The sequence below is a fragment of the Phyllostomus hastatus genome, unplaced genomic scaffold (assembly GCF_019186645.2).
Source record: "Phyllostomus hastatus isolate PE091 unplaced genomic scaffold, TTU_PhHast_1.1 phas_contig_1162, whole genome shotgun sequence".
In the NCBI taxonomy this organism is placed as follows: domain Eukaryota; kingdom Metazoa; phylum Chordata; class Mammalia; order Chiroptera; family Phyllostomidae; genus Phyllostomus; species Phyllostomus hastatus.
Genome location: NW_025333537.1, coordinates 11414804 through 11442624, shown reverse-complemented (window position 1 = coordinate 11442624; position 27821 = coordinate 11414804). Strand labels below are relative to the sequence as shown.

At 60.4% G+C, this 27821-nt stretch overlaps 1 protein-coding gene across 1 annotated transcript; it reads right to left on the bottom strand.

The window, feature by feature from the left end:
- ATP6V0A2 (ATPase H+ transporting V0 subunit a2) lies at positions 1–27821 on the bottom strand. Its single transcript, XM_045844810.1, has 20 exons — positions 27500–27821; positions 22945–23023; positions 21657–21754; positions 20168–20305; positions 19210–19298; positions 18070–18196; positions 17282–17364; positions 15911–16004; positions 14985–15197; positions 14026–14176; positions 13761–13897; positions 13248–13435; positions 13043–13133; positions 11772–11890; positions 11006–11216; positions 8941–9060; positions 7510–7629; positions 5270–5387; positions 3620–3791; positions 1–3018 (listed from the first exon to the last, which is right to left on the bottom strand). The coding sequence occupies exons 1-20, from the start codon at positions 27614–27616 to the stop codon at positions 2919–2921; spliced, it is 2565 nt and encodes an 854-aa protein (XP_045700766.1). The 5' UTR covers positions 27617–27821; the 3' UTR covers positions 1–2918.

Here is a 27821-nt window from a genome sequence, read left to right as displayed (position 1 = left end):
TTTTAAAAATATAGATGTATTTATTGTTCACCAGTAAAAAGAAGTTCAATACTGATAGGAAGATGCAAATTTGTCCTTGCATGCATGTGGGGAGCTTGGACTTGCTCAGTGGTGTTCCCTCCGCAGAGAGTTGAGCCCCTAGATGTCCGTTTTCCCTGTAGGAAATACGTGGCAAGTTCTAGGTATTTCTTAACATGATAAATCAAAGCTCAGCATCAACGGCCTGGCTATCAGGAAATTATCGCTCGGAACTGCCTTATTTTCGTTATCTTGAAGTAAGATTTCTCAATAATCTTGCTGGAAATATACCAGATGACATGCAAGCAAACCTGGCTTTAAAATTTTAACCAAGAAATTTTATTGTTTTCAAATGCAGACTGAAGAACAGTTGTTGAAGTTATTTTGTGTGTGTGTGGTTTTCCAAAATGAACAAGATTCTAAAATGTCCGTAAGAGCTACCTATGCTATCTGCTATGAACTTCTTAAACTGTTACAGGTTGAAACCTGAGACTAGAATGTTGCTCTAAAATGCCCATTCCAGCAGTGAGGGCAGAGGGGCACTCGGTGAAAGGTGTCTTTTCAAAGCCGTACCCACAATGACCGGAAAGGCCGCAGGGCTCAGGGACCTGACCAGACACCTTTGCGCTTCTTAACGGGCGTGACGAAGTCACCTTGCGGGATGAAGCCAGAGCCTACTTCCCTGAAGGAGTCCCCTGGGTTTTTAGGACTCCGTCCACACAGAGAATGAGGACTGGAGGAGTGGTCGCCGTGACACTTCTCTTTAGGGAAGCAAGCGTATTTGGCATCATCTAACAATGACCGGCGCTCCTCTTGAGATCTGCTGTCGAGAGAATCAAGTCTGTGCTGAGGACTGTAACACGACAGTCCTACCAAAGGCTTACACGCAGAACAAAGCGACTGCTCTGCAAACAGGTCCCTGGAACCAAGAGCTGTTATCAGGAAGTAAAATTTCCCCTGGTGCCTAAAAGACACCATTAAACCATATTTCTAGAGTTCTGTGAGGACTATTAATGTTTACTATAATTACATTCTACGGTTTTGATTGAAAAAATGACCCTATGCTCTCCATTCTACCCCCTGGGATGGGTGTTCATTAGAATGTAAAAGTGGCCCCCAAGACGAGCAGCCATGGGGCCAGGGCGCATGCCTGCAGGTGCCGCACGTCTTGCGTTTCCTCGTTAGCTAGTAGTTCCCCAGAAATCGTGACTTTCCTGGGGTGAATCCGCCACCATTTTATTACAACAGACCCTTGGAGTAAAGTAATCAAAAAATGACCACCCGTGAGGGACAAGTTTGATCCTGGACGGCATTATTTTGATTCCATACTCACCCCCAAAACTGTCCAACTTTCTGGGGGAACTCGGAGAGCAGAATCGCTTTCCGGAGTTTCATCGGGACCCTTTTGTGTTTGCTATTTTAACGTCAAGGACAAGACCCAGGAATTCCAGATGGCTCTGGGTAATACCTCATGGAGGAACAGCGTAGGATCTGTACTACATTTTAAAAAGTTTAATGTCAGAGTCACAGCTGTGTCGTGACGTTCGGGTCACGCCCCTCAGCACACGGGCCTTGAGATCGCCGAAGGGAGACGCTTGAGTCCAGCGCCAGCATCGCGTCGGCCTGTGACGAGAACGCCACGCTCGCCCGCCAGCCAGGGCAAGGGAGGACGGCGGCGAACAGGCCTTTGTGCGCGTCACAGAAAATGTGAGAACTCGGAAATACTGCAGATTTCTTTTTGAAAATAATTATCTAAAATCAGTTACAACAGAATATGAAAAATGAGCATAATTCACAAGACGACAGATCGGAACGTTCGACGGGACTGACATTCACGTAAAACTAAATGTCAAGGGGGCAGGTGAACTTAAACTAAAGACTCCAAGTTAATGGCTAACAATTAGCTTTAAAGTTTAGTTTAACAATTAGTTTAAAGTTCCAATTAACTCTAAATGCCTTCATCAGACCTTTCTTTAGACTTAGTCTGAAAGGAAAAGAACTATCAATGCATTGTGCTCAAGGGTAGGTTCCAATCTCTCTGTGGTAAAATATCTTAACGTATATTTTGTTATAAAAATACACAGAAGACTGCTTTTTACCCTTCCCTCACGCAGCATAAACCCCTTCGGGTCCAGTTGCATGGGTCACTTGCGTCCGACCCTGCCTGTGCCGCGCCTCCGCCAGGCACACTGCGCTGCGAGGCGCCGTGTACGGTTTCTTTCCGAACACACACACAATCATCGTCACTGGTTTGATGGAGGGACAACAGGGCGAGAGGTCTTTAAATATACACACAGGTAGGGTAACCACGTGTTGCAGGTTCTGTTACCCCGTTTCCCCAATTATAAAACAAGACAAAGTTGTAGAAACCATCTCCTACTCGTAATTCTGGACAGCATACAATAAAAAAAGGTTCATATACTTTCAGTCAAGCAGAATAACGTGTCTTGATTATCCGTCATTAACATTTTTAAAAAACTAGACTCAACTTCAGCTGTTGGAAAATATTATCTGACTTCAGGTGACAGAATAACTCTGTTTTTTTTCTTTTTTTTAATAAGGTGAAAAGGAATTAAGTATCTAAGACCATTTTCAGTTAGCCATTTGGCATGGACTTCTCTCCCCCAAGTCTGTATTTTAAAAAATAACTTTAGCATAACTGTTGGCATTAACTTATATTTGTTCATCATAAAAACTGAAATAGATTTACGTATCTAAAATTGATCAAATTTACAAAATATTTAACATGAGGAAGAGGTATATCTTACAGAATTATTTGGCTATATCATAAGGCAATCAATGAAGACAGAATTTTCCCCATCGTGAATCTGACCTAAGTGAATTTCTACAACATGATAATTCTCTGTCACTCTGAGAGCTGGCCGGGTGCGGCCAAGTGATCACGCCCCCTCGTCGTTGAACTTCCATGAAAGGCGTCTGAACGAAAAAGGGACGAATTTGATGCCTGCACCAACGTAGAATTTGTTCTGAAATTCTACCCTAAAAGAAAAAAAAATTCCACGTGTTAAAGAAACGTTGCAAATAACATTTCCTAAAGCAAATTTTACTAAGCTTAAGAAAAAAAAAGTTCTTGCACTGAAACCGCTCCGTTCCACACGTGCTCTGGGCAGGAATTATTTGCACTCAGATGAAACTTAACTGCACACCCACCCCACCTGGGCTTTCTCAGAGCGCACCAGAAACGCTGACACACACGCCACCCCACACCCTACACTACGGTCCTCTCTCCCCGCCTTCGTAACTGGATATGCAGACAGGTAACCTGACATACACTGTGGAACATTAAGAAATAGGTGTGAAGTATTTTACAAGATAAAGCAATCTGTCAGGCCCAGAGTGAACGGAAAATATGACTATTCATAATTACTTGGCAAGCATTAACTTGCTTTTACTCGCCAGTGGTAACGATTCGGAAACACAGCCCAGGGGTAACTCAGGGGATCTGAACACGCCGATCCCAATGTGAGGAAGAATCAGCCTGAATCAAGCACAGAAGTGTGTGTGGGCTTCCTGTGCACGTGTCGGGGGGAGGAGCCAGGGTGCTGCGAACACTGGTTCCTGCGCCCCGTCCCCCGCTCACCAGTGCAGGCGTATGGCGTGCAGGAATGCAGACAGCCCTTCCATGACCAGAAGGATGAAGACGGTCAGAACCGCGAAGAGCGCGATGACGGGCAGCAGCAGCAGGACCCCGTAGGTGGTGTCCACCCGGAGGCCCACGCGCATCAGCATGGCCCACAGGACGTCGGACAGCTCTGCGGAGGAAGCATCGCGCACAGTCAGCTGCCGTTCCCACTCGGCGAGCCTCCGCGGTCGGCTCGCGGGACGGGGTTTCCTCCGGCGAGTCCCAGCCGCCGTGGGCGAACTGACCGCGCCCGCCTCCACCAGAACACACGCGTGACCCGCTGCTCGTGTGAACCGTCTCCAACACGGAGGGGGACAGGCAGGCCAGGGACACGGGAAGCCGGCCTCCCAGTGAGAGCTCTCGCGCCAAACCGGGGTGGGGTCGGCTCTGTCCCAGCGCAGCCCTGGGCCGGGAGGGAGGAAGCCGGGCGTCCGGTCCTGGCTGTGGCACCAGTGACCGACCCGGTGTCCCTGCGTCGGCACCCACCCTCACTGGGCTTCCGTGTCTTCCTCTGCAAAATGAAGACGACAGACCAGGTCCCTTCCAGCCACGAAATCCCAGACTTTCGGCCGTGCTCATAAAAACATCAGTGTGACGAGAATAAACGTAAACCCTCCCTATCACCAGTTCTCACCGGCACGGGCAGGCTCCACCCAAAGCAGGCTCAGTGATCAGCGGAAACCATCCCCTCGTCCCCGTGGCTTGGAGAATTTTTGTCAGATCATTAAAAATGCTTTATTGTCAGTTTATAAATGCATAAAAAATGAAAAATAATAGATCTACTTTTAAAACATAGGAAACATTGAGTATTAAATTCCCTTCTTTTACCAAAAAAGAAAAACACGCATCCAGGGTGGTTTGAACGCTGTGCCTTCTCCTCGTGGAACCCGGGTGAGCTGGCCCCCGACACAGCGCGGGCAGGTGGCTGCCCCTGACTGCCCTCTGCCGGCCAGGTCCCTCACTCGGCCCCCATTCCGGAAAGTGCCGCCTGGGCCTGCCGCTGTGGCGCAGGGAGGAGAGCCACCACGTGCTTTGCTGTCTGCGTGTGAACGCGGAACAGGCAGAGGGACCGACCGGTCCCCGGCAGGCTCTGCCAGGACCGAGGGACTGGGCACTGGTCACGGAGTGCACGTGTGTGTGTGTGTGTGTGTGTGCGGTGACCCGGCAGTGAAGCCGGGACTCTGCACTGTGGAGACCAGCTGCCGTGGGGCACGCGTGTGATGTGGCTGAGGGTCATCCTAGCCATGCACAGGGAGGACCGCCTGTCACCAGAACCACTGGCTGGCACAGCTTTAGGGCCTGCCTGGGAGAAACGCACGCTCCTACTTGGGAAGCTGGGACTGGACAATAAAGTACCAGCGACGACACGAACAATGGTGGTGACGACAGAGAGGGCAACAGTGCCAGTGCCGCAGGCCCCAGGCCTCCCCAGGCCCTCCTGGCTCTGGGGTTGCACAGCAGCCCGAGGCCCGACGGCCACCCCGGGGCTCCGCATGCTCAGTAGCTAAGACCCAACAACACGCATCGGATCGGACAGATGGCGCTGGGCTTCCCTCGCAACCTGAAAGCGTCCCGGGGAGCCGGCTGCGGTGCGGGGGCGACACTTACGTGCGTGAGCCAGGCTGAGGGCCCAGAGGCGCAGGTAGGACGCGGTGTTGGAGATGCAGCCCAGGCAGTACTCGATGGAGTGGATCGCCTGCGTCATCAGTATCTCCCCGAAATTGAACTGCGGGAGAGAGAACATGGCACGGTCAGCATCCGCGTGCCACACCACACGCGTGCTTGCGAGGACTCGGGGACACGCTCCCGGTCATGTTCCTCGGAATTAACCCACTGTCTCAAACGAAACACTAAATCACCACCGATTAAACGTGACAAAACGTCGATGACAAGAAACTTGGTTCCATCTCCCTTGGCGAGCCAAAGGAGTTTCCGAGAATTTCCACACACCGGAGCGGCACAGTCTGGGTCCCGTCTGCCCGGCTCTGGGCCTCTCTTCTTTGGGGGGAACCGCTTCCTCTCCGTCTAGCCCTGTACCCCCAGCCACAGCAGTGACGGGCTGAACCCTGCTCCCCAAACTTCACTCTGAGTAAGTCCCAAGGTGACCGTGTTTGGAGAACAGGGCTTAGGAGGAGTGAATGAGGGTTACGTGAGGTCACGTGGCCCGGGCCCTCATCAGAAAGCCCGGGGGCCTCGTGGGAAGAGCGAGCGGCCCCAGGTGCGCCCAGAGAAAGACTGAGCGAGGACGTGGGGAAGGCAGCCACCTGCAAGCTGAGGAGAACGGCCTCGGGAGAAGCCGACCCTGACGACACCCTGATCTTGGACGCCCAGCCCCCAGAATTGTGAGACATTAACTTCTGCTGTTGCAGTGACCCTAGCCAGGCCAAGCCCAGCTTCCTCATGAGTCTCCCTGACAGTCGTGAGCGATTAAGAGTGCTCTTCTCTCTGAAAGACTGAAGAAAATGAGCCCAGCACAGCCTGGCCGGTGTGGCTCAGTGGGCTTGGTGTCACCCCACAGAACAAAGGGTCACCAGTTCGATTCCCGGTCAGGACACAGGCCTGGGTTGTGGGTTCAATCCTCAGTCAGGGCGCATATGAGATGTTTCTTTCTCCCATCAATGTTTCTCTCCCTCCCTTCCCCTCTATCTAAAAATAAATAAGTAAAATCTTTAATTAAAAAAAAAAGAGAAAGAAAAAAATGCTGGTCGCATAACTTAAAGAAAGAAAAGAAGTCCAGAGCCAGCTGTGGCCACGGCTCCAACGTCACGGAGCCGCCCGGCTGCAGCACAGGAAGCGGATCTGCACAGACACACCACCCCAGGCCTCCCGGAATCGGGGTCCACCGACCAACCACCCCGGGGCCGCGGGGCTCCGCCCCGACGGCAGCCAGCGTGCACTGGGCCCCGTCTCACGGCCACAAGGCAGGTCTGCCTGGATGAGTGTCTTTGGGAAGGAGCGTCCGTGGCACCTGTGGTCGGTCACCAGGTAACCGCCGCTGCAGCGTTACCACCACAAATCCCACCGAGAAGCGGACACGACGGAAGTGAAACCGAAACCTGACGTATGATGATGACAACTGTGAGGCCAGACGAGCATCTGGGAACCGCGAGCAACGGTTGTTTCGCTTCCGCTTTACCTGCTCATTGAGGCGTGTCGCGGGAACGCTGGTTAGCAAGTTCAGGTGAATTGCCGGGGCGCGACACTGCGACGTGCTCCCCCCGCCCCGGGCTCGCCACCCCGACAGCGGCCGACCGGACAGGGCGGGCCCCACCTCCGGGTCCGCGTGCCACCTCACTGACGTGTCCTGCTGCGGCCCACCTCGCCTCCCGGGAAAGCGTCCCAGAGCCCCCAGCTGACGGCCACCCGTGTCCCACACCGTGCCGCCAAGACCACTTTTGTCCTTGACGGCCAGAACGGCACGACCAGCTGCTGGCAGCACTGGTCACAACAATCACCATCGTGAGGCCCCCGGCGGTGCGGCCCGCGGTGCACACTGCGTCCTGTCCCTGCGTCGTGTGTCGTCAGCACCCGAGTCACCCTGTCAAATAGCCCGGGGAGCGGGGCTCGTCCAAGCGAGCGGCCGGGTCACCTGTCTGCGCCGACCCGCCTCCCGTGAGGAACCCCCACCATGGAATGAAGTCCCTCTCGGTCCACCCCGCGCCTGTGTCGTCCTTCGGTCCGCAGACACCTTCCCAGACCACCAGCACACCTGCACCCCGCCAGCAGACACCACCCGCGGCCTCCGCGCTGTTCCGTGGGAGACTCGCACCTCCGCTCTCGAGGTGGCGGCTGCCCCCCCACGGAGAGCTCGGGCGGGTCCGCACCCCCGCGGGCCCGGGACGCCTTACCTCCTCGCCAGTCACGGCCCTGCACCCGTCATCCAGCCGGCCGCCGCCCTCCTCCACGTCCTGGCTTCCCAGCAGGGACACCTCCTCCTCGCTGTCCTTCCGCACGAGCGTGTAGCCGCCCTGCCGGCAAACACACAGAGACACGGTCGGCGCCGCCGGCCGGAGCCCCGGCGACACCGGCCCCAGGTGGAGCCCCCTCCCTGGTCTGAGCGACTTCCGTCTCTTCGGGGGTGAAACATTCGTTCTTCAAAGGACAGTGAGCACGTCACACCCGTCACAATGACTACTATGTAAAAAAGCACAAGGAAGGAAAGATAAAAAATGCAAAACCAACATTTTTTTAAAGAGCACGTGTCAGTGAAGGCATGGAGGGACGGGACCCCAGGCGCTGCTGCTGCAGGGGGACCCCGGGCGGCGGCTCCTCCAACAGTGAGCCCGGAGCCAGAGCCCGACCCAGCGCTCCCACATCCGGGTGCAGGCCCCAAAGACATGCTCATACGCCCGTGTTGCCAGCAGCGTTGTTCACAACCGCCAGCAGGTACACACACCCCGAGTGTCCGCTGGTGGGCGGACCGTGAACAAAGGGCGGGCAGTGCCCGGCGGAGCATGGTCGGCCTGGGGTGGGGAGGAGCCTCTGGCACAGGCTGCTGCGCAGAAGGCCCTGGAGGCCACTCTGCCCGGGGGCGGGGGCGGGGGGAGGCCCACCGCAGACAGGCAGGGTGCCGGGAGTGGCCACACTAGACACCCCCAGAGCTGGGCGGCAGAAGGGCGGTCGCTGGGGCGGGGGAAGGGGGACCAGGGTGAGTGTTTCGTGGGGACGGAGTTTTGTTTGGGAAGAGGGTCTCCCTGGAGACGGAGGGTGGCAGGGGGTGGCTGCACCACTGCGTGAGTGTGCCTTGTGCCCCTGATTGTGCACGCTTGAGCACGCTCAAGAAAGAAGATGTGTTGTGTGTGTTTTACCACAATTTTTTAAAAGGGGATAAAATGAGAAAATAAACGCCTAAGTCTAGAAAGAAACTTAACGTGGCTCATAATTCAGCAGTAAAACTTAAGGGCATTACTTTCAACGTTTTCCCACAATTTCTGTAATTAAATTATATATTTTTATATGAATAAAATTACTTTTGAGGGGAAAAAAATAAGAGGCAAGAAGGAGAATAAGACGTTTTGACCGGCAGGACTCCATCTGAACCGCCGGCGGGTCCGGCCCCCGTGGCGGGGCCTGTCTCCGCGCCCAGACACTCCGGCTCCGGCTCCGGCTCCGGGGGTGTCTCGTCTGCAGAACAGGCAGCCCCAGGTCTAAATCGGGGAAGCTCTGGCTTTTGAACGAGAGGCCGGGGACCCCCGAAAGGTGTTTTCTTCCCCAAACCTTCCGTAGCCAAGGGAGACCCCGCGCCGTGTCCACGGACGCGCGCCCGGCCGAGCACTCACCCTGCTGACCCCGAAGCAGCTGCGCCCGTTGTGCAGCCAGAACAGGAACAGGGGCTTCCCCAAGAAGAGGACCGGCACGGACAGCGCGGTGATGGCCAGCAGCAGCCTCTGGACGTGCTCCTGGGGGCGCAGGAGGAGGGGGTCAGCGGCGGCACGCGCACGAGCCACGGTGTCTGCGGCGCTCGCGACCGCAGCGGCGGCGAACGCACGGAATGCCCGTCTGTGTACCAACAAGGAGCGGGAGCCGGCGGGAGCCGGACCCCACGGGCCGGCGGGCGGTGTCCTGAACCCACAGCGGGGTCCCGGTGCCGGCGGGCGGCCGACCCTGCTGAGAACCGCAGATGGGCTTTCGTTTGGACCAGGAAGGAAGCTGCGGGGAAACGCTGAAGAGTCAAACTCGAGCTAGTACTGCCAGGTGTTATTTCTGGAAACACCGTCGGGGGGAAACACAAGAGAAGCTGCACATTTTTCTATATCCTTGGTTCGGGGTTTTTTTTTATAACTATAGTGACTATTTCAAGAGCGCGAACTCTCACACGTGAAAAATACGGAAATGGCATTCAGGAAACTAAAAACATTTCCTTAGAACGGCAGAGGTCTCGCAGTTGTCTGAAAGTAACTCAGGAGCGAGGCAGACGCACGCTGGCACAGGCACCGCGGTGGGGGTGGGCCGGAGGGTCGGGAGGCGGGTGCTGAACGGGCCACCAGAGGGGGCGCTGTCCCCTGCTCGGCCCTGTCTGGGGCCCTCCCAACAAACACGGGTTCCCAGAGCCCTGCACCCCCCTCGGCCACAGGCGGCAGCATCCGTGTGCGAGCTCCCGTCCTGCGTGACCAGCACCCTCGCCCTGAAATGCCGATGGGAGTGGGGGCCATGGGGGCCGTGGGCAGAACCACATCCGGGTCGGGTCATGAGCTGCACGGGCAGGCAGAGCAGGTGCGCGTCCGGGGCCTGAGCCACCCAGAAGACGCCACCCGCCCCGGGAGGGGGAGGCCGAGGGCGTCAGGAAAGGGCAGGAAGGAAGGCTGACCCCCGAGGGCGGCGCGGGCTGGAGAGAGGCGTCCCTGCCCGGCCTCCCTGCCCCCAGCACCCACGCCCCACTGAGCTCTGCTGTGTCTGCCTAGGCTGTGTCGCTCTGCAAAGGCTCCGAAAACAGTGCCAAAACACAGTCCTAGAATCCTCACCGAGAGAAACACCAGCAAGAGGGAAAAGCTCGAGCCGTTCACAGAGGGTGCCCGGCGGCAGCGCCCCGCGGGGCCGCAGTCGGCTGCGTGGAGCCTCATCCAGCTCGGCCTCTCGGCTGCACGCACCAGTCAGCGGACCCAACGTGCCGGGTCGGCACGACTGCAAACCCAGGCGCCACCCGGCTCAGGAGCACCGGGGTGTGGCAGTGACGGCGGAGAGGGCCGTCCCGCAGGCAGGGTGCTGAGGCCCTCGTGGTGGCTCCGAGACCAGGACGGCACGCCCTCCCGGCCCCTCCCATGCACTCGGGGCCGGGCACTCTGCTGAGGGCTCCGACGCACCAACTCCACGCTCTGAACAAGTGGGTCTGGATTCCACGGCCACTTCACCGACGAGGGGACCGGGGACCAGGGCCCGGGGCGCAGCAGGGCTGGGGCAGGCAGGCAGGCAGGCAGGCAGGCCTCGGAGCCCAGGCTCTCGGCCACCGGCCGCACCGCGCTGCGCATGGGCGGCACCACACAGACGCACGGTGACGAGAAGCCCCGGAGCGGACCGCCGTGCTGTGGCCCAGAGGCCGATGCCCTGGTGACCAGCCTCGGTCAGAGACTGATTTCAAAGACACAGGACAAATGGAGGCCGCCCTCGGGGATCCCCCAGTGACATGTTCTGACGGCTCCCATGCGGCAGCGGGTCTGGGTCCCGCTGTCCACCCAGCGCCCCCAGCACAGCGTCCGGAGCAGGCTGGTGTCCTCCTGGGACGCCACAGGGAGGCGCAGAGCCCCGGGTGCCGGGCGGCCCAGGGAGAGCACCGGCCCTCGTCCGCCGGCCACAGAAAAGGCTGCGGCAGGGCTGCCCATCGGCTCGGGGTGGGGGGGGACCCCTCACCTGGCCCGAGTACAGCCCGCTCGTCGCACTTCCCGGGAACAGGAACATGTTGATGAACTCAATCAGGATGCTGGGGGCGGCCCTGGAGGTCTCCGCGGAGTAGGCCAGCCACTTGTAGAAGATCATGAAGATGAGGTACCCAAAGATGCAGAGCAGGAAGAGCAGCTCTGGGATGGAGACCAAGTAGATGTTGAACTTCTTCCTGAAGTGCCTGGAAACAGAGGAGCCCGTCAACCCGCAGAGAAGGCGGGACTGAGACAGACAGTCAATTTCCCGCGAGGAAGCCCACCTCAGCCCCCCGACATCCGCCCGGAGCCCCACGCCAGTGACTCAGGGGCATCTCGAGAGCAGACACCGCCAGGTCCGGTCAGAGAAAAAAAGACACGACCCCTTTCTCTCACTACACCAGCTCTCACAGACAAACAGTTTTCTAATTAAAAAAAATGGTGAAACGAGAAAAGTCAAGTCTCTGAACGCACAGGACCACACGCTGCCCCCGTCACTCGGACGTGTAAGTGCCTCGTCTCCTGCCCTCCCTGCCTGGCCCCCGGCGGCCCGCACGCCGCCGGGCACGTGCTCTGTGCGCAGGGACACCCGCTGCACGAAGGAGCCGAGGGAACAGCCAACACCCTGTGTCGCCAACCAGAACCGCGCAGCACGACTCCACCACCGGCTGCCCCCGGCCTGTGCAGGCCCCACTCCAGGGGCAAAACCGCGAACGCCCAGCTAGGCTCAGAAACGCTGCTTTTACACAGCCTGTACTCACAAGTGGTTAAATATTCCCAGGACGACTCCAAAGGTCATGTGGATAATCCCTAAAATCACAGACATTTTCATCTTGAACGAGTTCAGGAAAGTGAGGCGATTCGTGGCCAAGTTCCAGATCTGCAGACAAGACAGACAGACCCAGCAGGCTGTGACGCCCTTCCCGCGCCCCACGCCCGGGGCTCGCGGCGCCGGGGTGGGGGTGCGGGGGTGCAGGGGCGGGCGGGCTCCGGGCTGAGGTCAAGGCGGCCACTCCTCTCCACCCTCCAGTCTGAGAGGCACCGCTGTCCCGGCCCCGGGCCACAGGCTGCCGCACAGCAGTTCCATTGTCAACTCGAGCTCCCGGGATGACGAGGATGCGGGGCTGCGTTTAGGGGCGCGTCCAGGATGGGACACCGGGGAGGAGAGGGAGAGGACGCGCACCCGGAGCCCAGGGGGCGGGAGCGTCCCCTCTGCGGGCAGCTGGGGGTGGGGGGGTGGTGAGGCGGGTCCTGGGGTCTCTGACCCTGGGCGGGGACACGTTCGATACACTGTCCCGTAAGTGTGTCTTAAAGTTTAACTGCAGAAAGAAAAGGAAAAAGGGCGGGCAGACTCATCGCTTCGAAGCGGGACCGGGATTTCGGAGAGCGAGGCCAGGCTGGGACGGGCCGAGAGGGGGCCGGCCGGCTGGCCCGCGTGGCTGAGCCCGGTGTGCGGCCGGCACTCCCCGTGGGCGTGGAGCTCAATTTTAGAGTTGGGCACGGGGCCGGCTCCCGGGGAAAGCGGGGAGAACGAGAACGCCTGTTGCGTGTGTCTGCGTGTCCTCGCAGACGCTCCGGAAGGGCACACGTGTGACCGGCACGAGGCCCAGGAGCGGGGGGCGGCCGGGGGCGTCTGGGGCCCGTCAGCCAGGGTTGGAGGGGTTGCTTCTCACCAGACCCAGACCCTCCCCGCACAGAAAGCCCCCCTCCCCGCGCCGTGGATCTGCCCGCGGGCCCCGCGGCTGCCGTGCCGTTTTACAGTCAGACTGAAACCCGTGCGGTGCCGGGCGGGCACCGGAGACGTCGGGGACCCCTGTGTGATGCGGACGACTGTCCCGCCGCCGTGCCGGCCGCACCCCTGAAACCAGCACCCAGCAACACTGCCTGCAACCTGTGACTGGAGGAGGATGCCGAGAGAAGAGACGAAGCCTGTGACCCTTGAGGGACGGTGAGAGAGAAACCACCGCGGTGGCCAGCACCTCGTGCACGGGGCGGGGGCGGGGGGGGGGACGGCGGGGAAGCGTGCACTCACGGGGTCGATGCCGAGGGGGTAAGGGCCTTGGAACACGCCGGGGACGCTGGGGTCCAACTGCAAGACCCGGCTGTGCTTGACCACGCTGTCGCTGCAACAGAAAGCAAGTGAGCAGGAGGAGGAGGAGGACGGAACCCGGGCCAAGGCGTCTGCTCCCCGACCCCCGTGCGGCGAGGGGACCCCCGTGCGGCGAGGGGACCCGTACTTCCAGAGCGCCATCCTGCCGCGCTCGGCGGCCGTGTGGCCGGCGCTGTACATGGCGGACACGTTCCAGCCGGAGCCGAAGAGGTTGACGGACTTGGAGAAGCAGTCGTTGTAGATGAGGCCCGTGTACACGGAGAACAGCCCCATCAGCAGGAGGATGTAGCGGCCGTTGAAAAACATGCGTGTGATCTGTGGGGCGCGGCGGGGGCTGAGCCGGGGACGCGGCGGCGGGGGGAGGTGCGTCCAGCCCAGACCTCGGCCGCCCGCTCCTCTCCACCCCCGCCCTCGGGGCTCCCGAAACCAGGCAACGCCACAGGCGCCCCCGTCACACCGAGAGGACCCGCCCACGCCTCTGACGTCTGGGTCAGCCGGGTCACGGTCACGGCCAGCCACCGAGCAGCCCTGGAGAGCCAGCTCTCGCTCGCCCGCTCGGTGCAACAGAAGGGCATCGGCACTCACGCCCCCCCCCCCCACCCCGGAGGCGGACGGGCGAGCGGCGGCGCTGCCCCTTTACCTCCTGGGACTGCGTCAGCCGCGGGTGGTCCTCGTTCAGCACCAGCAGGAGGGCGAACAGGAACATCACGAAGCCGTGCCCGAAGTCCCCGAACATCACGGCGAAGAGGAAGGGGAACGTGACGATGGTGAAGAGCGCTGCGGGGGGGCGGGGACTGCTGACCCGGGCCAGGCGGGGCGCTCCCCTCCGCCCGGCCCCCGCGCAGCGCCCGCCCGGCCGCGGCCCGACGGGCCCGTGCTCAGACGCGCGCATTCGGACGCCCAACCTGGGTTCACCTCCCGGTAGCTGCCCACGCCGTAGGCGTCCACGATGTTCTGGAAGCCCTCGGTGAACTTGTTGGTGCGGATCAGCGTGGGCGGCGTCTCCCTCGTCGGGATGGTGTTCATGAACGAGGGGATCGCGGCACCACTCTCTCTCTTCCGCGTGAGCAGGGAGAGAAGGAGAAGAGACTTACTCTCCAGGAGCCCTGCCGACCAGCTCGGACGCCCGCCGCCGCGGGTCCGGCGGGGCCCTGCGGGAACAGACTCAGGCAGCGGAATATTAAATAGTTATTTTCAAAAACAGAAAAGTTTGCCCCGGGCGGTGTGGCACGGTTGGTTGGGCATTGTCCCGCGAAGCGAGAGGTCGCTGGTTCGATTCCCAGGTCAGGGGCCTGGGTTGCGGGTTCAGCCCCTGGAGGGGGCGCACACGAGAGGCAACCAATCAGAGTTTCTCTCTCACACACTGATGTCTCTCTTCCTCTCTTTCTCCCTCCCTCCCCCTCTCTCTAAAACTAAGTAAATAAAACCTTTTTAAAAATAGGGAAGTTTCATTAAGTGAAAAGAGCAGTATACATAACACGTGACCTCTTGTGAGAAAAGGAAAGAAAAATCACCCATTCGTGTCTGCTTGTCCGGGATGAAGAGCCGCACAGACACCCTGGGACTAAAGCGCTGGCCGTCACTGGGTGGGGGCATGGGCGGTGCCGCTGCGGCATGGCCGCCGCATTTTCTGACGTTCCCACGGGGGGGGGGGGAGGGGCGGGACTGCGCCCCTCGCTCGGAAGACCAAGGCGAGAACCCCACTCACACACGCCTGGAACGGCGGGCGCTCGGGCAGCCCAACCCCAGGAAGAGGCCCGGGCGCCCCCGTGGCCCCGAGAAACGCGGTCTCTCTCTCTCTCCACACTCGCAGGTCTGACCGCCCAGCGGGCGAGCGCAGCGGGGCCCGGTGGGACGGCCTTACCGACCCGTCCTCGAGCGCCCGGCGCAGGCCCTGCAGGTCGGCCTCGGGACACCAGACCTCGGCGATGAGGCACTTGTTGGTCACGTCGAAGCTGCACATGTTCAGCATGTGGTAGATGGCCTTCATCTTCTTCACCTGGATGGCGCGGGGGTAGACCGACTCGGCGGCCTTGCACAGCACTTGCCTTAGGTAGTCCTCGGTCTTGTGGAGCACCTGGGTGAGGACAGCGGCGGGCGCTCAGCGGAGCGGGTGACCTGCAGTGTCTGCCAGGCGCCCACCGGCCCTGGAGACACCCGTGGGGGGGTGGGGTAGCTCCTGCCTCTCCTCCCAGGGCCCAGCACCACCCGGGGGCAGGGGGAACACCTGAGTGTGGCCCGTCTGACCTCCTGGAGTGGCCTCTCAGGGACACGGCCCCAGGGCCACGGGAGAGGCCAGAGGGCCTGGTGGCTGCGGCAGCAGCTCGGCCCGGCCGGGTGCCGAGCCCCCGGGTCCCCGCCCGTTCCCCACCTCGGCCCGGCTCCCCGCCAACCCGGTGGGCCCCCATCTCCCGCCCTGTCCTGCCAGGAGTGCCCTCTGGCCTAAGCAGATCACCGCCAGCTCCCTGCAACCGAGAGCCCCTCCGCCATCAGCAGACCCGGGAAACAAGAGCCACACTTGAAACGGGCTCATCTGTGCCCCCCGACGGAGAGATCCCCCCCTCCGGGCCCCACAAAGGTGGGCTTTCGTTGCAAAGCCTGGCGCTCTCTAGGTTTCGAACAGGCTGCTGGGACAGAGCCGCCACAAAGAGGGGGCAGGTGAGTGACCTTCCAGTCTTCCTAAAACGCCTGAGTGGCCCCCGCCGAAACGCGCCCGGGAAGGCAGGAAGCGTGTGGGCACGCGTGGGGCAGCTCCGGCCGAGGCGGCGGCGGCAGCGGCGGCCCACTCACGGTGTAGAGGTCCTGGATGCGGGTGCTCAGCCCCTCCTGGATCTCCTGGCGCTCCGCGGCCGTGCTCGGGTAGGGGTACACGTGGCAGTGGTAGCTGGAAGGCAGAACCCAGGCAGGCACACGTCCCGCGGGGCCGGGTCTCCCTGGCCGGGACGGCTCCCGACATCACGCCCAGTTCCAACCTCCAGACACGCGCCACCCTCCCCGGGTGGGAACCTTCACACGGGTTTGAGACGGAAACACAAAGATAACACGCGACACCTGTCACCTTTGAAAAAGAGAAGTCAAGGGGAGACAGAGGCGCTGGTGAACCAGCACCGCCGGGCCGTGTGCTGCAGTGAGCCCCTCCCCCACCTCACAGCGCCACCAGTCTCGGGGCCGCGTGACGCCAGGACACGGGTGGGGGGGGCACGCAGGGCTGGGCCCGCCGCCCACACTGCAGCCACCCCACCCGCCTTAATGCTTCCCTGTAAGTTCTGACTCCTAAAATTAGCCCCGCCCCCCGCCTGACCCCCAGCGGGGACGTCCGTGGCACCATGGGCCGCTGAGCCGGGGCAGTGTTTCTGCCGCGCGCTCAGACAAGCGGCTGTCCACAAAACCACCGCCGGTTTGCCCACGTGACGCCCGAACGCCTTCCACGGCCCGGCGACTGGGCATCGAGCTCCAGGACGCGGGATCGAAAACAAAGCCGAGCCCCTCCCTCGCGCCCGAGGGACAAGGCGGCCGCCTGCAGGGTCCCCGCGGACGAGAAGGCGACACGCCCTCTCCTGCGCGTCCGCTTGGCTTCGCCTGCTCTCCCAGTCGCTGGCAAGAGCGAGTCACAGGCAGGCTCCTGTGTCCCCGAGGGGAGCTGCGCCCCCTCCCCGCCGTTTTCACCGCTGAGGACACGGCGACGTGGTGACCCGCCCGCGGCTGCCCAGGTGGGACGGAGCCCACGTGCCTCCCCCACCACCCCGCCCCCGCCGCCCCCGGTGCGCGGGAGCAAGCCGCCCCGTGTGGGAGAGGAGAGAAACCACAACCCCACGAAGTCTCCGTGCAGCCAAGGGCAATGGGGAGGCACGAGATACAACAGTTTGATTCTTCTTCCAATGGGGTCTTAAGTCTTGATTTCAAAAAAGGGGAAAAAACCCGCAATCTGACAATGTTACTAACGTGATCTCCACTTTGAAGTTACTTTAAGTGCTGTCCTGGCAAGAGAGAGGACAAACTAAGTATTTGAAAACGTGGGGTGACAGTGGCGACGTCCCCTGACGAGACCCAGGAGCCCCTGGACCCCCGCATCTCTCCTCCGACGGGGGCACCCTCGGGGAGAACCAGCGCCCCCTGCTGGACACAAAGGAATAAAGGGAAGCGAGCACGGCTTCTCCTTACCAGTCACATATCTTCTTGACCTTGTGGCCGATCTGCTCTCCCCAGAAGGAAATCAGGAACACGTGCCACTTCGTGACTTCTCCCTGCGGAGCGAGCAGGACAACGGTCACTTCTGCGGCCACAGCCGTGAGGGCTCTGCCAGCAGCGCAAACTCGGTCACCACTCGACCTGACCTCCAGCCCTCGGCACCGCGGGTCCCGCGACGGCAAGGTCACCGCCAACACCGCCCCTCACCCCCAAACCGACACTCGTAATGCGGTGTTGTTTTTTTTTTTGGTCACTTGCAGACGTGCAGGGCGACAAAAATCGCGAGTCGCCCAACGCGCACGTGGACAAGGTGACTTCCTGGTTCACCTCGAGCTGTAAGAAAACGTCCTTATCAGGACGCACGCGGCGCAAGGTCCTCCCACGCTCGTGCTCTCGGTGGGCGCCGGTGCTGCTGACGCGGCCCCCCGGGCAGCGCTCAGGTGCCGGCCCGTGTCCCTGAGCGCAGGGAGGGCAGATGAGCTTCGTCCACACGTAAGGGACGGTGCTGTTAGCTGAGATCAAGGTCAACGAACTGACAGTATCTACTAAAGCATCTTCACAAACAAACGCAGAAACAAAGTTTCGTCCCGTGCTGCCGGCTGGACGAAACGCTGGGGCCAGAGGCTGGCGGGCACCTCGCCGTGGCCCCAGGGCACGGCAGCGGCGCGGCGTTTGCAGGGAATTCACGGATCAGAACGACCGTGAGTGACGGAGCCTGACTGCCCTTACAGACGGACGCCCCACAGAGAAACCAAACTCACCGTCTCGGGGTCCTCGAGGGGCTCGTCCAACTCCGCGCAGGTCACGATGGTGTACCCCTTGCAGGCCCTCCACAGCATCCTTTCGAACGCCTCCACTTTCCCTTGGCTGATCAGGCCGGACACGAAGCTGGGGGACAACGTGGGTGGGCAGGCGGCGGTCAGCGGGGAGCAGGGGACTCGCATCAAACACACTCGGGACACGACGAGGACGTCCGTTTCGGCCGGCACGGCAGAGACGCGGAAGGCCGCCAGCCGCCCAGTATCCAAAACGCGGGATCAAGAGCTGTTGACACTTCCTTCCCCCTGCAGAGCTGAGCCTCGGGTTAGAGAAGTTCTAAGAAATCAAAGCGACGGCACCTCGCGGCCACCCCGATGCCTCACACTGGCCTGGAGCTCCCACCTGGCGTGGGAGACGGGCGTCGGGCAACGGGTGTGCACAGGGGAGAAGACACTGACCCCCCACCCTCTCCCTTCTGAGGCGGGGACCCCCAGAGGGCTACGCCTTCAGTGCACGGAGGGACGAGGAAAAAATCCACCTCCTTGCAGAGGAGCCTACAAGGACACTCGTTTCCAGGCTGGGTGGGGGAAGTCTGCATGGAGGACTTACAGCCACAGCTGAGAATTCACTCAGGCCTGGGGCTTAGATTCTCATCAGGCGCACAGTGAACAAACAAACAACGCAGAAGCCTCGCGGAGAAACTGATGTGAGATGACTCCCGTGGGCGGTGGGCTCTCAGGCACCTAACGCACGCAGAAATCCACTCTCTCCGGAGGAGCGAGAGGCGCTTCGAGTCTGGGTCACGTGTGAACCGGCTCGGTTCAGCCTGCGTCCCCGCCACGCAGAGCAGGCCCTGCCGCCGCCGCAGGGACCCGGCGGCTTGGGGTCGCGGGGGTCACGCCGGCACAAGCGCCCTTCCTCCCAGCTCACTGTGCCCGCAGCGGCAGCACCCGCCACACACACACCCGTTGGCGGCTGAAAGCTCGCCGCGCAGGCCCTTCGCCGCAGGCCCAGACACACGCGCTCTCTTCGACAAGCCCCGCCTTCTCCCCCTCGAGCCCCGGCCTCCGAAGGCGCCCTCGCACCCAGCACCAACCTGGCAGAGTGCGCCCGAGGCCCCCCGACGCCCAGGCGTCACCTACCCCAGCTTCGCTCCCAGCCTCTGCATAGAGCTGTAGTCCAACAAGGAGTCGCTGTCCAAGGGGGGGAACTCCTCGTAAGTGGGTTCAAACTGCAACGAGAGCGGGAGCCCAGTGTGTCCCGGGAAACGTGAGTGTGCGTGTCACGCTTCCAAATGAGAGCGCGGGGCCGTCACCGCCTGCTCAGACCTGGGTGCTCGGCCCCTCGGCGACCCAGACACGGCACTCGGCGCTGACCGAGGAGGAGGAGGAGAACTTCTGCATCCCTCATCTGCGAGCTGCTTTACATGAAAGGACAGTCGTAGCCCTGCCTGGCGTGGCTCAGTGGACTGAGAGCCGGCCTGCGAACCAAAGGGTCGCCGGTTCGATTCCCAGTCAGGGCACATGCCTGGGTTATGGGCCAGGTCCCCAGGAGGGGGCGTGTGAGAGGCAACCACACATGGATGCTTCTGTCCCTCTCTTTCTCCCTCCCTGCCCCTCTGCCTAAAAATAAATTCTTTTTTAAAAGAGTAGAGTTACAATTTTTGCCATCCCCTAATCCAAGGTAATTTTTTGACATGAAACTAAGTTCGGAAGAGATGTACTCCTCTCTGATGCTCAGGTGAATGCAGGAATACAACGTAGGCTGTTCTTTATCCTCCTAAATCAGGTTTTCTTATCTCCTTCACTCTTAGCAATTTGGAAATAAAAGCGATTTTAGAACTGAACTTCCTCCATTCAATTTTTCCTCACGATCATGAAAAGATTTTCCTCAATTGTAAACTAAAGCATTTTACCCAGAGGAGGCGCTGTAACTGCTAACAGCAACCGACCCGGGGAAAGACGGAGCTACGTCCGGCTGGAAGCACAGCCCAGACCAGAGCCCCTCTGGGCAGCGGCAGCATGTCGCCCGGAACCGAGGGCACAACCGGGCCCGACGGGAGGGAGACCCCCATGGGAGAGGCGGGCGGGCCGCCCGTACCTCCACGTTGCGTCTCACGAAGGTCTTGGTCACCCTCAGCATGTGCGTGTACTCGATCAGCTCCAGCAAGTTCTTCCTCAGCTTCTCCTTGTTCTTCGTGACCTCCCGCAGCTCCACCTCGAGCTTCTGCAGCTGCTCCTGAAACGAGGCAGAGGCGGTTCCTGGAGTCCGAGCCTGGCCTGACGGCCTCCCGCCCGCCCCGGCGGGGCTCGGAGGGGCCGGACTTTACGGCAGCTGGGACGGGAAGCGCGGGACAGGCTCTAAGGGCCGTCGTCCGCTGCGCCACGTGAGGGCGGGTGACTGCCGGGGTGGGGGGCACACGACACGCACGGAGGCCAGGCCCCCTCGAGCTGCACTGACTGGGATGCGGGTGCCTAGGGCTTGGGGGGCCCTCCGTGCCCACCCGTCCCCTCTCCCTCACCACGCGTCTTCCTGCTTCAGGGCCGCGTGTCCTTTTATTTGCAGTGCAGCACACAGGTTGAGGCCCTCTGCTATGAACATACGTACTCCTGTCTCCAGCTTGACAGTTTGCACACAGCCGCACTCACCGTGAATCGGGCATAAAAACTCTTCTTAGATACCGCGGTGCGGGCAAAGCATTCTTAGCAACTTGCAAGCACAGAAACAACAGAGGCAGGGACCCGAGACACAGACGCCTGGCCCCAGGGACTCGCGCACCCGACAAGTGACAGGTCGGGGGACGCACCACACGCGTGCCTGTGCTCCGAGCCAGAAAGGGCCGGAGACCACGGCACCGCCCTCCGCACAGGCCGACCCGGGCGTGACTGCGTTCTGCCCTCCCTCGGGCCCACTCAGCACCAAGCATGCGGTGGCGCCCTCCCGGGTGGACCGACAGGGTGGCCCGCAGTGGGGCGGCCCGAGTCACCCAGTGAAGACCCTCTGGGAGGGGCTGTCAGGGGCTCTCGGCTCCCGCCAGGGTGATGCTCGACCAGGTGCCTGGACTCAACCTCAGGGGTCACTCACGGCACGGGTGTGGGTGTCCTCCCAGGGGGACGCTGTGTCCCCAGCACCCGAGACCCTCGACTCTGGCAGGAGTTCCGTGGGTGGCCCCCCTGGAACAACCCTCGCCTCCCGTGGCTTCTGAACACGAGGGGGAGGCTCAGGGACACGGGGACAGCATCGTCCCCCCACCACGCCTTGCCCGGGGGGGGGGGAGGCCTGCTGCAGCCCAGAGAAGCCCCCGCTGACCGCCCAGGAAGCAGGCCTCATGGCCAGCTCTCCTCGGCCCGAGCCGAAGACCGCCAGGAGAGGGGCCCGCGCCTCGAGCTCTGAAAGGAAACCGGTTCCGGGAGAGTGCGTCCCAGGCGGCAGGTTACTGAGGGTCAGCGCCCCTGGGCTCGCCTGCGCGCACTCCACGGCCTTGAGAGGGAGGGCAGAGGAGCCCCCGGCGGCGCCGTGAGGAGAGAGGAAATAAGCAGACTCACTCGGAGAACAGTGACGGGAAACGGCAGTGGCGGACGCAAGTTACCTGCATTTCTAGGACCTGCTTAAGAGGCGGAGCCGGAGGGCTGGCCTCTCCCTCCGGAAGGGGAATGTCGGCCCTGTGGATCTCCTGGACGAGGTACGCTGCGGAGACAGAGGTGCACGCGTCAGACCCACAACCGAGCGATGGGCGCACCGGCCAGCGCGGCCTGCACCCCGCCTCCCCTGGGCCACCTGAAGACTCAAGTCTAGAGGCCCCAAAAACCCTGCCGGTGCCAACAGACCCGCAGGCCGCCCGCTGCGACCTTCTCCCCAGGGAAGACGCTGCCCAGATGCTTTCTCTTCATTTCTAGCACTCCAGTTAGAGGACCCTGGGGTGGCAGCGGTGTCTGCACGTGCAGAGGGAAGGGCAGGGGAAGGACACAGCTGGCCGGGCCGCAGCAGCCCAGGGACAGGCTGCCACCGTCCCCACTGCGACCGAGCAGAAGCCCCATTTCCTCGCCGGGACCCTGTCTCCCCCGTCCGTCCACCCCCCTTCACCATCAGGCACTGAGGATGTCAGACGGCCGTCAGCAGTGACCTGCCTTCAGGACGGGGCCTCAGGACTGCTAACCACACGGACAGCGTTTTGGTCACGCTGGAGACACCGTCCGGGCCCCGGCTGGTGTGGCTCCAGGCCCAGGAAAGCCAGCCCACTGACCACACCCTTGGGAGCCCGCCTGACCACCCCTACTCTGACGCCCACCAGTCAGCCAAGACCAGGACCCCAACCAAGCGCACAGGCCGGGGGCACCTCCGGCAACCCCGCATAACTCGGGGGCCGACAGCCAGGAGACCGCGACCTGACACCTTCAGGAGGGAACCCGGGGACACGGAGTCACTGTCATCCGGCCGGCCCGCCACTGCCCGCCGCCTCTGCGCACGGACAGGACGCTGAGTTGCACGTGGACCTGCACACGGTGCTGTCGGGTCCCACTCAACTACGAGGGGTCGGATGGACGGGCGGGCGGACGACGCCACGTGCATCAGGGCGCAGCGTGCAGCCACTGGCGACGCGGACGGGCGGGCGGGTGCGCTGCCGGGGAAAGGCGCCGCAGCGCCGGCGACAGAGTCGTCACCTGGCCGTCCCGGGGGGGAAGCCCTCCCCTGCACGGGTGAGCGGTGAAAAGCACGGACAAGCAGCGTCGGCCCACGTAACAGTGTTTACCTCTGAAGAGCCAGAACACGGCAGTTCCTTCCTTCCTTCCTGTTTCATCTGTGTTTTCTGGTTTTCCTCATGCGAGCAGGGTTTGCTCATATAAAAACGGTTACTCAGGTTATCAAAATAAACTCACCCAGTATCCGCTCCAGCTCCTCACACCTCTTCACCTCGCCAACGAATTTCCTTTGGAAAGAACTTACATTCTGGTTGAGCTGAGAAAAGAGTAAAAAAATTTTCTTGGAACGCTCCGAAACTTAGAAAGTGAATTGATTTTAAAAAATACAGTATTACTGGCGAGGGTCCAGAGAAGAGCCCACCCTCAGGGACCATTCAGCGGGGGCACAAACCGACGCCCCCTGCCCGGAGAGTGACCCGGCAACAGCTACCAGCACACCCAGAGGTCCCTCCGGCCCAGAGCTACTCCGCGGAGAAATGTGCCCAAGGAAAGAACGACGGACACGGACACGGGTGTGTCTGGAAGACACCGACCTCGGGCACTGAGAGAAGCTGATTCGAAGGAGAAAACGGATGCGAGGAATTGCAGGCAGTCCTCACCCCGCGGAGCACCCACGGGCGCGCTCAGCGGCAGAGCAGCCGGGGACGACGCTCTGACACAGGGCGGCAGAGGAGGGCACACAGGGGCACTGGGCGTGATTCCGTCTCTAGGACAGGCCCAGGAGCGGCTGCCTGGGGCTGGGGGAACGGCCCGCTGTCCGGGAACACGGGGGTGCACTGGGGTGCCGGACGCACAGGTCGGTCGGTCTTCTAAAACTCAGTGACCTGCGCGGCCGAAATGCGTGGATTCTATCACAGACACCAGGGAAGCTGTATAACAAGTACGATTCAGTCATGTAACTTACGCACTTTTTTAAACTCTAACTGTTGTTAACCCTCCGCTGAGGACGCATTTACTGGTTTTAGAGAGAGGGAGGCAGAGAGAGACACCACCCATCGGCCGCCTCCCGAGCTCGCCCGGACCAGGGATTCTGGCTTTCGGGACACGCTCCAGCCACCCGCACCACCAGCCGGGCTACGATGCCCTGGTCAAAAATGGCGTTTTAAGTGACTAAGGCCTTTGATTCTATAAAAAAATTAGTTTAAAATTTTAGGTGTGATAAGGATGTTATGGTCGTGATTTTTCCGTGGCCTGACCTTTGAGAGATACTGTCTGAAATAATCTGTAAATGGAAGTGCGCACCTGGGACTGGCTTCATCGTGTTCCCGGGGGGCGGGGGTGGGGGTGGGGCGAGTGGCCAGAGTTTCTCCCGCGGGGACGCAGGCGGTCACTGCGCCCGCACACTCTTCCCTCAGCCTGACTTCTCGCACCAAGCTCAAAACAGTAAGTAACAGTGTAAAAAAATACTTAATAAAGTCAGGAAGGTATCCATGATTTGTGTCTAAAAAAGATTAAAAGATATTTTCAGTGTGGTTCCAATTACATAAATATATATGTGCATTTAAAAATAGTATTTAAAAAATCACGTTTGGCCCTGGCTGGTGTAGTTCAGTGGATTGAGCGTGGGCCTGTGAATCAAACGGTCACCGGTTTGATTCCCAGTCAAGGCACAGGCCTGGGTTGCAGGCCAGGTCCCCAGTGGGGCGCACGTGAGAGGCAACCACACATGGATGTCTCTCTCTCTCTCGCTCTCCTTCACCTCTCTCTAAAAATAAATAAATAAAGTTTTTTTAAAAATTCATGTTTGACCAATATTAACCAAAAAGTTTAAGTGTTTATTTCTAAGTATTGGAATCAGAGAAATTATTATTATCTTATTGTTCTCTTCCACATGTATTACTTGCATAACAGAAAACTTGACAGCACTCACTCGTGCGGAAGGCAGTCAGGGCAAGGGTTTTTTGCTCAAGCAGCACCTGTGTGGGCACTCTCAAGAAACAGAATGAGGCAAGAGCTTGGTGTGAAACTGCCCAAACATGAGAGTATCTACCCCAAAGGTTTCGTTCTTTTTTTTTTCTATTCTATTTTATTTTGCTATTTTTAGACAGAGGAGAAGGGAGGGAGAAAGAGAGCAAGAGAAATAAATACCCATGTGTGGTTGCCTCTCACACGCCCCCTACTGGGGACCTGGCCTGCAACCCAGGCATGTGCCCTGACTGGGAATCAAACCGGCGACCCTTTGGTTTGCAGGCTGGTGCTCAGTCTGCTGAGCCACACCAGCCAGGGCCCAAAGGTGTAGTTCTTGTTCAGTCTTTTTATAGACTGAACCAGAAGAAGGATTTTTTAAAAATTCCAATTTCACTTCTGTCTGTCACAGTCACATTCATTTCTGGAACTCACTCTTGTCTGAAGAGACCACTTTCCGGTCCCTGGTGCTCCGGGCACGTCTGTTCCCACCAAGCTGGGCATGTGAAGGGGAAGCCCAGGCACCACACCCCGCCACGAGCAACACCACGTCTCCGTTCCCATTTTCTGTTCCCTATCGAACACTGTAAGTCTAAGTGGACACTGTGGCTCTCCAAACAGAACCCTTATGGAGAGGCCCGTGTCTGCAGCCCTGCCACCAACGTGGTGGGGTGGACAGCCACTGCCGCCACTGCCACCTTAGGTGAAGTCATTGCTTCCTCCCGGTAGGTGGTTTCTTTGACAAAGTTTTATTTATTTCTCTTTCCTTTTTAGGGAGGTGACATAACCCTCATTCGGGGCCAGGGACAGGAAGCAGCTTCACTTGAAGCCCAACAGTTAACTCAGGAAAGCTGGCGGGGGGGGGGGGTTGGGGGGAGCCCTGGTGCAGTTTTCACTGGTCTGCACCCCAGTCCCCGCGGCAGCAGCTGAGGGACGGCAGGGAAAGCCGTCCTTGTCCTCGGGCTGCAGGCTGGCACCGGGAGAGGGGCTGGCACCCTTCACTGGGGCCCACAGCTCGCCACTGTCACTGCAGACGCCCACAGCCCACCTCCTTTCCCTTAGAAGGATGATTTTTTTAAAAGCAGATCATTCAGCCCATGCAAGCCAGGCAAGGCTGGGGTCAGGGACCCCATCGGGTGAACTTGAAGTCAGTAAAATGCCAGGAAAGTGCGGGAAACGCCAGGTGCGATGGGACGTTCTGCACACGTGTGCTGCTGCTGCTGCTGCCATCACACAAGGCAACCACCCCCCTGCCCCCCTCTCACCCGGCTCTGAGGACCCAGCGCCCCACGGAGACCATTGAACATTTCAGTTTTATTTTCCTTCTAGCAAAAGACACACCACACTCTTTTTCCTCACTGATTGTCCGTTCCAAAGGATCCCAGTGCTGAGGCCAGCAGTGAAACCGGAGTCTGGGTGGTGACTGGGGCACCGGTTCAAACCTCTGAGATTCGAGCGGGCGCACCTCCTGGCCCGAGCTCTAACGGGACGGAACAGCTCCACCTGCCCCCGTGGAGGGAGCGTGTTTCTGCGGTGACTGTTTCCTAAGCCTCTGAGGCGCTACTCGCAGCTGCACACAGCCCCTGCCAGGTCCGTGGGTGCCGGGTGCTGGAGCCCGAGTGGCTCCAGGAACCGGGAACAGATGGGGGCCTGCCCTGCAGCCTCCTCACCTGTCCCTCTGGGCTTTCTCTGGACTGTGATTGCCTCGGGGTGCCAACCCAGGATCACTGACATCAGAGCTCAGGGAGGGCACTCCCTTTCCAAGTGAAGTCCGCCCCGCCCCCCAGAAGATGAAGAGAAACAACCAGGGGATGAGAGCTGTGGCCAGGAAATGACATGTCCACCTAAGTGACTTTCAGTTCCATCAGTCAGTACCAGGTCCGGCTTAATAATCTCCCTTCCACGCCCTGTTCTTCCCGAACACACTGCATAATCGGGGTGATTATCTGTCTCCTCCCAGGCAGTGAGCAACAAGAACACAGGGACCTTGTCCTCCTTGCGGGCCACTCAGTCCCCAGCACCAAACCCAGCATCTGGAACAGAGCAAGCCCTCAATAAAAGCCTGTGGCTTCACTCAACAGATGCCCATTAAGGCCCAGAAGTGCCAAGGGCTGCAGGACTCAGGAGTGAGCAAGTCCGGCAAGGCCCTTGCCCTTGGGGGTTAGCAGTCCCCTGGTGGAGACAAACAATAAACAAGTAAAGAGATACATAAGCAAGTGTTTATTGTTACTTGTTGGCCACACGGCTCCCACTCCCTACCAGGCAAGCGGCCCACATCAGTGAACGAAACCGACAAGGATCCCTTCCCTCGAGGAGCTTACACAGGCTCACCGCCAAGTCAGGCTCTGGGCTGATCCGGCACCGCGTTCGCCCAGACCTTCCCGGGGACAGCTCCTTCCCATCAGGTCTTGGCCCAAACGTCCCCTCCTCCGAGAAGCCTACCTTGACCACCGCCAGCCAAGCCACCCTCATACTAGCCCCCTTTTATTTTCTTCATAGCAATTTTCTTGTTTATGGACTTATTTTCTCCAACCTTTGTCCCCCACCACCCCCGTAAGTTCCAGAAGAGCTCCGAGAGGCCTTATCATATTTGTTCTCCCACTTAGCCCTGCGCCTGGCGCGGAAGCATCTGATGGCACACCCCAAAGTTGCCGAAGCCCTCGCGGAGCGTTCCCAGCGAAGGCGGGACGCTGGGCTCGGTCCCGCTCTGCGGCAACTCCGGCCGGGGGCCGGAGCCTCAGCCTCCCCGTCTGGGAAATAGAGGCGGCGGCGCGGCCCGGCCCGGGCGCCGGCAGAAAGGGGGCCCGAGTCCCCGGGGGACACTCACGTCTCGGAACTGGACCAGGCCCTTCTCGCCCAGGGCGCTCAGGCACTCGTAGGCCGTGCCCGACTGCAGGAAGAGCTGCGCCAGGCACATGCTCTCGCTCCGGAACAGGGACCCCATGGCGGGCCGGCCCGCGCCCCGGCGGGGCCCGACGGGCGGCGGCGGCTCCGGGCAGAGCGGGCCCGCGCGGTCAGCGGGGGCGGCCCAGGCTTCGGGCTCCTTCTGCGGCCTGGCCGCGGCCCCGCACCATGGGGCTCCGGGCTGCAGCAGCCGCCGCCCCCAGTCCTGCTGCCGCGGCCGCCGCTCCAGCCGCCGCCACTGCCGC